Source organism: Neomonachus schauinslandi, chromosome 11 (assembly GCF_002201575.2).
Source record: "Neomonachus schauinslandi chromosome 11, ASM220157v2, whole genome shotgun sequence".
NCBI classification, from domain to species: Eukaryota; Metazoa; Chordata; class Mammalia; order Carnivora; family Phocidae; genus Neomonachus; species Neomonachus schauinslandi.
In genome coordinates, this window is record NC_058413.1 from 716121 (window position 1) to 727271 (window position 11151).

General features: G+C 57.0%; 2 protein-coding genes across 4 annotated transcripts in view; both read left to right on the forward strand.

Moving 5' to 3' along the window:
- TSPAN4 (tetraspanin 4) overlaps positions 1-11151 on the forward strand; it is a 559204-nt gene that overhangs the window by 136018 nt on the left and 412035 nt on the right. The window lies entirely within an intron of this gene.
- The window catches only part of AP2A2 (adaptor related protein complex 2 subunit alpha 2), a 94214-nt gene that overhangs the window by 72803 nt on the left and 10260 nt on the right, over positions 1-11151 (forward strand). For both annotated transcript variants that reach the window (XM_021692211.1, XM_021692212.2), the window contains exons 11-16: positions 1922-2104; positions 2623-2720; positions 3186-3417; positions 3519-3686; positions 8429-8589; positions 10481-10563. In XM_021692211.1, the coding sequence (XP_021547886.1) occupies positions 1922-2104; positions 2623-2720; positions 3186-3417; positions 3519-3686; positions 8429-8589; positions 10481-10563 (925 nt within the window). The remainder of the gene's footprint in view (positions 1-1921; positions 2105-2622; positions 2721-3185; positions 3418-3518; positions 3687-8428; positions 8590-10480; positions 10564-11151) is intronic.

Genomic DNA, 11151 nt, shown 5'->3' on the forward strand with positions numbered 1-11151 from the left:
AGAACAGACGTGCAGGGGAGCGTGGGGAGGAAGATCCGAGAACAGACGTGCAGGGGAGCGTGGGGAGGAGATCCAAGAACAGACGTGCAGGGGAGCGTGGGGAGGAGATCCGCAAACAGACGTGCAGGGGAGCGTGGGGAGGAAGATCCGAGAACAGACGTGCAGGGGAGCGTGGGGAGGAGATCCGAGAACAGACGTGCAGGGGAGCGTGGGGTGGGGATCCGAGAACAGACATGCAGGGGAGCCTGAGGTGGGTGGGGGTCATGTTTGGAGTGCGGTCAGGCGGCAGGGCTAGGGCTTGGCGCCTGTGTGGGTGGGGCTGGCTCGCTCTGGGGACCGTAGTCACCGGGGCATGGTTCTCATCACCACCGGGTGCGTTCTTTTTTTTTTTTTTTTTTAAAGATTTTATTTATTTATTTGACAGAGAGAGACACAGCGAGAGAGGGAACACAAGCAGGGGGAGTGCGAGAGGGAGAAGCAGGCTTCCCGCGGAGCAGGGAGCCCGATGCGGGGCTCGATCCCAGGACCCTGGGATCATGACCTGAGCCGAAGGCAGACGCTTAAGGACTGAGCCACCCAGGCGCCCCCCGCCGGGTGCGTTCTGAGCAGAGAGGGAAGGGGCGTGTTCAGGCTTTTAAGGTCTTGAACGTTAGCCAGCTCCATGTTGGCTTACCCCTTTGGAGATGATGAGTGACGTTCCTCGGTCAGCTTTAGTTGAGCGAGGAGTAAGACTGACCGACCTGAGTTTCCGGGTCAGTGCTCTGTGCGTCCGTCTGTGCAGTGTGGCATGTCCGAGGATGTGCCCTGGGGTCGTGCTAGCTGCCTGGCATCCACACCTGGATGTGCTGGTTGCCCTGCTCACAGGGGGCCTTTCTGTCTGCAGGGAAGGCAGGTCCTAGGCAGGATGGCAGACTTGATTGTAGTGTGGCTGAGAATTGGTGGAGGCAGAGCTCCGGACCCTGGCGGGGGCTGGGCACAGCTTGGGAGGCATTGTCATGGGGTGCAGGGGGACGGGTTAGCATGGTGGGAGCAGGGCGTGTGTGGCAGGGGCAGTGAAGATGCTGGCCCGTGTCGTGGTGGTGGGGGAGGCCCTGAGTGCTCAGCTTTGGGGCAGGCTCTGCGCTCAAAGGGTTTTAAGCCAAGGGCAGTGACACTGAGTTTTGGAATCCCTATGGAGAGTCGCTGTGGATGCTGGAGGGTGGGCAGAGCAGATGGGTGGTGGTCCAGGCTACAGCAGGGGCTCTGGGGGCACAGTCAGGAGGGTGAAGGAGTGGGAAGGTGGGCTGTGAGGGTGGGCAGCTGCGTAAAGAACAGGGTCTAGTGTCGACAGCTGATGCTGTTCAGGGGGCTCAGTGCCCCAAGAAGGTGACGAGGGGAGGGAGCGAGGGTCTGCTTTTGGACAACCCAGTGCTGTTGCCCCTGGGCAGTGCGTGTGGTCCACAGAGCCCTCTGGAATGCATGGGGGTAAATGAGTGGGTGGGGTCTCCCATGAAGAGTAGAGGGGAGAGTGTTGAGAAAGACTGGCCAGATCAGGAGGAGACCCAGGGAGCCCTGCTGCTCTGAGGATGGGGCTGCTGGGAGGAGGACCCATGCCAGGGCTGCCTGGGCCGCGGTCGGACGGCAGTGCAGGACGAGGCTTGCTGTGCCCTCCTGCAGCCATGACCCGGCCCTCCGGTGTGTCTTCCTAGACTGTGTCCCTCCGAGTCTATTCCTGGAGGGAGGTCTGGCTTTCCTCAGTGAAGTCTGCAAATCTTCAACTTTCTGGGCTCCATTGAATATTTGGTGGACGCTTCTTGCACACCCAAGCTTTGGCACATGCGTAGATCCTTCCGAAGCCCTGGAGTTGATGCGGGGCGGCACACGGTGCTGCTGCTGGTGCCGTGGGGCCCGGAGCACCTGCCCTGAGCATCCACCCCTGCAGGTGCTGAAGGTCGCCATCTTGGCGGAAAAGTATGCTGTGGACTACACGTGGTACGTGGACACCATCCTGAACCTGATCCGGATTGCCGGTGACTATGTGAGCGAAGAGGTGTGGTACCGTGTCATTCAGATTGTCATCAACCGGGACGACGTGCAGGGCTATGCTGCCAAGACGGTGTTCGAGGTATGGTCCAGATGCCCCCCTCTGGATAAAGCGTGGGGCTCTGATGGGTGTTGCTGGCCTCCCTTGTGTCCCCCACCTGCTGGTCTGGGAGGTTCCAGCTCACGCTGTGGAGCCTAATCTCCAGTATGTGCAGGGTCTCCGTAGTGCGGTTCTCGGGCTCCGTTGGCGAGGGTCATGTGCGCCCAGGAGGTTGCTGATGTGCACCTGCCCCCACCCGGAGCCCGAGTAGAGCACAGCTCTCGTTCCAGGGCTGGGATTGGCCACATCCCTGCCTCTGGGGCTCCCCTGCGACTGACATACCTGCAGAAGTGGCGGGAAGGGCAGGGAGGGGTGGGTTCGAAAGCCAGGATGGTCTCTTGGAAGCTGCTGGAAGCTCACAGGAGAGCTTCCTGAGTTGTGCTTAGTTTTGGCGAATCACCACGATGTAGCGACTTTACCCTGACGGCAGATGTGTCTTAGCTCTTCGACCTGTGCTGGGGGCCCTGTGCATCGGGCTCATGGTGCTCACTGTCTTACAGGCTCTTCAGGCCCCGGCGTGCCATGAGAACCTGGTCAAAGTGGGTGGCTACATCCTGGGGGAGTTTGGAAACTTGATAGCCGGGGACCCGAGATCCAGGTGAGAGAGCCCACGGGAGTCGGGTGAACGCTGCACCGTGGTGCTGGCTCTGGGTCTCCCCCTTCTTAGCTGTCGGTGGAGGGTAGGGTGGCAGGTGTCCTCACGGCTCGTTGGGACGGCCAGAGCAAGAGCACTTCCACTCTGGGTCACTATTTTTATTTTCCTTCAAGCTGTACAAGAACAGGAGTTCTAGCTGACTGGAGGGGAGGTTTGCGTTCAGTCGGAGATGGAGGTGCGTGCCTGACGGCACACTCTTCTGCTTTACAGGAGTGGTTGTGGCTTAGTGTGGGTCCTTTTCCCAGAGCCACCCCTTGCTCACTGCGCCGGTGAGAGGCATAGGTGGCTGGTGGCGCGCACAGGGCGTCGGGGACGAGGGGTGACGTGCCCCCACCCTGTCTGCGCCCTGTCTGTGCCCTGCGGCCCCCCGATCCAGTGCCCTGTCTGCGCCCTGTCTGTGCCCTGCAGCCCCCTGATCCAGTTCAACCTGTTGCACTCCAAGTTCCATCTGTGCAGCGTCCCCACCAGGGCGCTGCTCTTGTCCACCTACATCAAGTTTGTGAACCTCTTTCCGGAGGTGAAGACCACCATTCAGGACGTGCTGCGCAGTGACAGCCAGCTGAAGAATGCGGACGTGGAGCTGCAGCAGCGGGCCGTGGAGTACCTGAGGCTCAGCACGGTGGCCAGCACTGACATCCTGGTAGGCCCTGGCTGCTCTGTCCCCCGGCCGCGCTGTCACATGTCTTGGGGTTGGAAGCCACGGGGCTTTGAGCTGTGGTGACCCGGGGCCTCTTTCTCCAGGCAACTGTCCTGGAGGAGATGCCGCCGTTTCCAGAGCGTGAGTCTTCCATCCTGGCCAAGCTCAAGAAGAAGAAGGGCCCAAATACAGTGACAGACCTGGAGGAGGCCAAGCGAGAGAGGAGCGCCGATGTCAACGGGGGCCCTGAGCCTGCCCCGGCCAGCGCCGCGGTGGGTCCCTTCCTGATGGCTGCGGAAGCTCCTGGGTTGCCTGGTCTCTGAGATTCGGGGCCAGCAGAGCATTTGCCTATTCGGGAGAATTCTGTGTTAAGTATGACAGTATGTGCCAGGAACGTAGCAGTGGGACCAAGTCCAGGTCTTCACCTTTCTTTTGCCTGTGACCTCCAGAAGCTGTTTTCAGACGCCTGGGCCCCGTCTTCTAGAACGTCCTTCAGGTTGCTGTCTCGGGTCCAGAGTCCGCTCCCAGTTCCTCTCTGTCCTGACTGTGGTTCAGACGACACGGTCACTCACTTCATTTGCGGGCCTGCCTTGTGTAGGAGGCCTGTCCAGCTGTTCCTTGTTGGTTTAGAGCAGACTGACGTACCTCATGCTGTTCTTAGAGGTTTTCAGTAGTGACTTGGTTCAGAATCAACTTCCCTTTTTTGTGTGACATGGTGAGAACATTCACATATAAACAAAAACATGTCCTTTGATGTTTATCAGGTGGGAGATGTTGTTCTGAGAGTTGTGTTTGTTTCTTGTCTCTTCCTGACTGGAGTAGGACTTTTGTGAGAGCATGCACACCAGCCCTGCCGCGTAGCTGCCACCTGGGCGCTGGGACTGGCTCCCCAGAACTGTGGGCTTTCAGCTTGTCCATTATGGGAGGGGTCCTGGAGAGCTTTCTTTCTTCTCTGGGGTCTTGATCCAGTGACATGAATAATACCTACTAGCAATACCAGCTGGCCTTTGTGAGGAGGAGTGTCAGAGCAGATGTGTGCCCCTATGCAGAGACCAGGGCCTTTGCTTGTCAAGTGTGTGCTTATGTCTGAGCCCTGGTGCTCCTTGGCGGGATCTGCTTGTGTGTCCCCACTGACCGTGTGTCTGGCCCCTGAACCGAGGATGCCGGGCCTACCATGAGCCCTATATTCAGGCCTCCCCAGGCCCCTGACTAGGGGTCCCCACTGCGACAGGTGTCACCTGAGTCCTGATTTGGAGGTGCCTTCTCTAGTCTGGACCTTCTGGCATGTTTCCTTGTGATGCCTGCTCCGTGGTTTTTGGCAGCTAAATTTCATGAATTGATTTTGCAGTGAATGATAAATACATGCTTTTTCTCCAGGTGGTCATCATCCCTTTGTCCCTGAGTAATTTAGCAGGCCTGGCTTTTCAAGCTCCGTGCCTCTGAACCCATCCCCTGGGCACAGAGTGGACTTGAGTCTTGAAGGCAGTGACTGGCTCGCCCCACCCCAGGAACGCGGACACTTGTTGGTGAGGAGGTCCCGAAGGTCATCTTAGTGCCAGGGTTTTGTTGATTGGATTTGTGAAGTGGCCTGATTCCAGGAGGTAGTGGGCCTGCAGGCTTGTGCGTGAACTGGTTTTCGTGCTACACCAGGTTCTTCCCATGGTGCTCGGGGTGGTGGCTCGTCTGCCTGTGGCATCGTCTGGACTCGGACTCGCGTGACGCAGCGGGGGGCTGTCTCCCAAGAGAAACTGGGATGGCCTGTCTGTGCCTCGGGGGGCAGCCTCTGCCGAGTACCCTGACGTGAGCAGCGGAAATGGGCATTAATGTCTTTGCTGATGGTTGTCATTGGTCTCTTCTTATTTGGTTCTTGATTTTCCTTGAGAAGTGTATGTGTACCAGGCCTTGGGCCACATGTGGTTTGCCCAGCCACATCCAGGCTGTGGCCCTTGGGAATCTGTTGGCCCCTTTCTGACGCCGGTTGTGAGCAGTGAGCCCCACTTTGAGAAGGCAGGTGTGATAAGATTTAACAAGTTGTTGATAAGGCATGTTCTCAGGGGTGGGGAGGAGGGAGGCTCTCTTCCAGGTTAACTCGGCAAATGTTTTAACTTTAGGCTGTGAGTTTTCTTCTTGACTGTAAGTGCCTGGCGAGGAGATGTTTGTGGTTGTGAGCAGATGGCCCTTCTGAGCTGAGAACTGGCAGTGCTGCGGATATAGCATCATGATCACTTGAGTGGTGATCTGCTCTCAGTGCTCAGACGGCCGGGGGTCTGATCAGAGACCCCTCCAAAGGGGGCAGGAGAAGCAGGGCAGAAAAGGGGGGAGGGGTCCCTCTGGGTTGAAAGTCTCCTCTAGTCTTCCTTCCCACCTCAGAGGGGAGGCCCTGCTTCAGAATGGCGTTGAGATATCTGGATTTTACGTGGAAAACAGCAGTGTGTTTTACTGTGGTGTGCTATCGGTCAGAATGTCTTACTCAGGGTCACAGACGATGCTGGAAGATTGTTTTCTTTGTAACAGGCTGCTCTCCTTGGGTCCACCTTCCGTGGGCCTGGGGCCTCGGCCCCTGTGCCTCCTGGCTGCTTGTCTGTGCATGGTGAACGTGCGTGGCAAGCATCTCTTGTGGCGCCAGGGCCATCTTTGGTGGGTGTTTGGAGACATCCCAGTGCTCCTGGGGCTTTTAGGCTAGTAGCGGAGTTTGGAGCCAACATGCACTCTATAGGCGTGCGGGACTCTTCTTGCTGTTCTTCTTCCTGCTGTTGTTGCCGTCAAGGTGAGGAGAAGGAACTTGTCTGATGGGTGTTGGGCAGACTCCCCAGGGATGGTCTCCTTGAGTCCTGAAAGGAAGAGGAGTCAGCAGAGAGGCAGTGGGTCTGGGGACCTGCCCCGCGGATCTGGGGAGTGAGCAGTTGTCCAGGTGGGTCCTGCCAACAGAACAGCCTTGCTTCTGTCTGTTGTAATTTTGGGGGTGCATATTTGACTTAATTGGACAAAAGGTTTTCTTTTAAAAAATTTTTTTTGAGAGAGAGCGAGAGCATGTGCCTTCACGTGCTTGGTGGGGGGTGGGGTGGGGCAGAGGGAGAGAGAGAATCTCAATCAGGCTCCTCGTCCAGCACAGAGCCTGACGTGGGGCTCGATCTCACAACCCTGAGATCATGACCTGAGCCAAATTGAAGAGTCAGACACTTAACCGACTGAGCCACCCAGGCGCCCCTGGACAAAAGATTTTTTTAAGAAACATTTGGGGGCACCTGGGTGGCTTGGTCAGTTAAGTGTCTGCCTTCAGCTCAGGTCATGATATCAGGGTCCTGGGATCGAGCCCTGTGTCGGTCGGGCTCCCTGCTCGGTGGGGAGTCTGCTTCTCCCTGTCCCACTGCCCTGCCTTGTGCTCTCTCTCTCAAATAAATAAGTAAAATCTTAAAAAACAAACAAAAACTTTTGAATTGGGGCATCTGGGTGGCTCAATCAGTTAAGCATCTGACTTGGTTTTGGCTCAGGTCATGATCTCAGGGTCCTGGGATTGAGCTCCATGTCGGGCTCTGTCCTTGGCATGGAGTCTGCTTGGGACTCTTTCTCGCTGTTCCTCTCTGTCTTTCCAATAAATAAAGAAATCTTCAAACAAACAAACATTTGAACCATTATTCAGGAGCCAGTGGTAAAGATCTTGCAATAGGTGGCAGTGGGCGATAATCCCCACTTAGGCCGTAGGTGTGTCAGCTACAGCAGACACCTTGCTTGCCTGATTCCGTGCTCAGATGGTCAGACTCCTGCAGTGACAGGGAAGCAGTGTTTCGAGGAGTTGTGTGCTCCCAGGAGCCCTGTCCCGTGCAGTGAGGGCCAGGAGCCACCTTGAGAGGTCACATCCACACCCTTGCTCATGTTGCAGGAATTTCTGGTATTCCTTCTCTTGACAGCTCCTCTGTGGTCCCCATCCTTTCTCTGGGGGCCCTGCAGGGTTGGTCTCCATGCGCTGCATACCACCGCCCCCCCAGCCTTGAGGAAGGAGGGGCCGTCAGCAGAGCAGGGTTCTTGGCCCCGTCAGACCCACACCCTCTTGCAGAGCACATGTTTTGTGATGCCTCCTTTATCTTAGAATGGAATTCCTATGGCAGTCAGAGGCCTTGCCAGCGGTATGACTGGCCAGTGCCCAGGGTGGATGCCCATGTGCTGGGGGAAGAAAGTACTTGGCCTCCTTCAGCTCATAGGGTAGCTGTGTTCCTGAAAAGATGAGTGTATGTTAAAACCCAGCAAAATATGAATGCAGCAATGTAAAATGGCATCAGGATGTAGTCTCAGATAATTCCAGGCTGACTTGTACCTTCACGAATGTTCAGTGGGACACTCAGAGTCATTCAAGACCAGCCTCAAGGCCGAGCGGCTCATCTCTGCCCTTGTGGCGGCACCGCCCTAGGGGTAACCAGAGCCTGCTCGCCCCCCGAGGTGCAGGGCCAGAGTGTGCATGTCGGCTGGGTGTGTGCTTTGTGGGGGGGAGTGGTCCCCCCGTGGCTTTATTCTTTGTCTTTTGCCCTACTAGGATCAAAAAATCATTTAAAAAAAAGATGTCTGTTCTATAGGTTTTTTATCTGTTTTTTTCCTCTGTGACTCAGTAAGGCTTACACATGGTTAAACCAAGAGCGCGCCCTGAGTTGCTTGCTGACTTCACCTCTCACGCTCACTCCCACTTCGGAAGGTTGACCGTGGCGTGTGAGGTCTTAGTTCTTTTTGGCCTCCTTTGTGGCAAAAGTGTTTTCAGAAGTTTTTTTTCCCATTCAGATAATCTTCATGAAAAAAAGGTTAACTCTTTTTCCAGTCGTGTGAGATTGTGACTGATCCTCCAGCTGTGGGCTTCAGGCCTGACCCTGGGGTGCAGTCGCCCATCATGTGCTGGATGCTTGCTGGGCACAGCCTGGCAGGAGCTGTGGGCGGGGGGGTGGGGGGCAGGTGGCGCAGGTGCTGGTACTTGCTTGGCCTTGGTGTGCCTGAAGGTTCCCCGCTGACCCTCTCCTTCCCTGTTTTCCAGTCCACGCCTTCTCCATCAGCAGACCTCTTGGGTCTGGGGGCTGCACCCCCTGCCCCCGTGGGCCCCCCACCCTCCTCCGGCGGGCTCCTCGTGGATGTGTTCTCAGACTCACCCTCCGCGGTCGCACCACTGGCTCCCGGCTCCGAAGACAACTTTGCCAGGTAGTTGGTCTCTCGTGTCCTCAGGACAGGGACTCTCTCGGCATCATCCCCTCTCTGCATGTGCCTGGCAGGTGCCCAGCCTGCCCTTTCTGTTAAGACACATTCCTCAGTTGCACCCTCCTGCTTTATCCCAGTCTGTCTGTCCCGAGGTGCGTGCCATCCTCCCCTCCACCAGCCCCATCTTCCCTGCTTCCTGTGTCGCCTCATCAGGACCGCCCCACCCCCGCTGTTGCATGGAGCCCTGCTTCCCGTGAGCCTTAACGTGGCCCCTCTTCCCCGTCTCCAGGACGCGGACGTCACACTGCCCTTCCCAGCATGTTTTCTTTCCTGCTTTTTTTGCTGTACTGTTCCGTACCTTTTTTCTGTCTGCTCTCTGTTCCTCGTGTCTCTGCTGGTCTTAAATCCGGCCAGGAGGTGTGGGAGGGCTTGGCCTGGGTGTGGGGGCAGGCCGGCCAGACGGAGAGGAGCATCTTCACAGAGTGGCCCCTTGTCCTTGGGTGTTGTGACGACAGCAGCAGGATTCTTATGGTTTTGCAGTTTTCCTGTCTCTTGGGGTTCATACTGTGTGTGAATTCTTGCTTCCTGTTGCTTGTTGAAGGTGCTGAGGAGAGGTGGGTTTGGATGGGTACGAGTTATGGTCTGTGGCTTCTAGAAGTGCTGAGTTGGAGATTGAAAAGCACCACACACTCAGTTGTGTTGTGGAAGAAGGTTGTGCATACCAGATGGGCTGCGTTTTGCCTTCTGAGGCTTCGTGTGCAGCGTGAGCAGCTTGAACTGGGAGAGAGCCTGTTGTGTTGAGATGGGGGTGCTGGACGAGGCGGGAGGGCAGCCTGGGGGCCGAGGGGAGCACAGCTCCGTGGAGTGGGCCCCGTGGTGGACGGCCCGGCCATCCGTGGACGAACCGTGCCTCCTGCTGTGTCTGCCGCTGCTGCTTCCACGTGAGGGCGGCTGTGGCGGTGCTGCGGGCTGGTGGTCGTGCACACACGCCGTCGGCACCTGAAACTCTGTGGGGCGCCCGGGGGCACCTTCGTACCAAATGGGGTGGGGCAGGGCTGCTGCTGGCTCTGAGCTTCTCCAGGCCGGCAGCACAGCTGGACTCGGAGATTTTGGGGTATAGGGGCTGCTGCCAGGGAGCGTCTGTCTCTCGCTGCCCCCCGATGTCATGGAGGGCTCCACGTGGCGGTGCCCTTCCTGCCCGCCCGCCCCACCGCCCACTCTGGACTGTGCCTCCTCCTCCCTGTGCAGATGGGGAGCCCCCAGAGTAGGGGGCCAGTGAGTGGGGCGGCTCGTGTTCCTCAGTGACTGCGCCACACCTGCCCTGCCCCTCGCTCCTTCTTTTGGTCCCAGTTCACCGCATAATGGTGATTTGTGGTAGAGGAAGCCAGGACACTTAGCTCCTCAGAGATGAGTACAAGCAAAACTGAATACACGTTATTTTATTTTCTTCCGATTCTGTGTAGTGTAGACACCATGTAGTGAGCCGCATCCTGGGCCCACGTGGGGTGCAGACACTAACCCTGCACTGAGGGCTGGGCATCGCCTGCAGCGGCCCGGCTGCCATGCTGGTGGTCACCCCCAGAGCTGTGGCCAGCGCCCTGCGTCAGGTCCAGCCTGAGAGCGTGTGTGGGCCCCGGCGTGTGCGTGTTTGAGTCGTGGATCAGCGCTTTCGTGGAGGGCAGAGCACCGTCCTGCCCTGTCCTGTGTGGTCACACCCCGGGTCTCTAGTGGGCACTTTTTACTGATGTTTCTACAGTACTTTTCTACTTTAACTTTACTTTGAGTCCATTAGAGGTTTTTCTGGCCTTTTTGTTTGTTAGACTCTTTTTCAAAGTAAATCTTTATATTTTCATTGGGTGGCTCTGAGGGACTCACACGCTGTCCCTTCCCCCAGGTTCGTCTGTAAAAATAATGGTGTGCTGTTTGAAAACCAGCTGCTTCAAATTGGACTGAAGTCTGAATTCCGGCAGAATTTGGGTATGTGCTTTAATTACTTAACGGAAACCTTCACTTAGAAACTCTGGGCAGAAAATATTTGCAAGTCACGCATCTGGTAAGGGCTTAGTTTCCAGAACATACAGAGAACTCCTAAATCTCAACAATAAAACAACAACCTGATTCAAAGATGGGCGGGGGACTGGAGCCGACGTCTGTCCAGGGAAGACCTACAACTGGCCAGCCAGCAGCGGAGATGCCCACGTCCTTGCTCGTCAGGGACACGCACATCAGAGCCACGGCGAGGACCCGCCTGCGGCCCTGAAGACGGCTATTGTCCACTGACAGCAGAAACCCCACGAGCGGGACCACGTGCAGGGTGGACCCTCCCGCACACTCAGCGGGAAAGGAAGCCGGTGCAGCAGCCGTGGAAAACGGCATGGCGGTTCTCAAACAGCTGAAAATGGAGTGATCGTGTGTTCCAGCGATTCCTCCTCTAGGTATTGACCCAGAGAACCGAAAGCAGGGACGCGAGTGGATGCTTGCACACCCACGTCCACGGCCGCTGACACAGGGAAGCAGGCCAAGCGTCGTCGACGGACGAGCGGATAAACGTGGTCCATCCACACA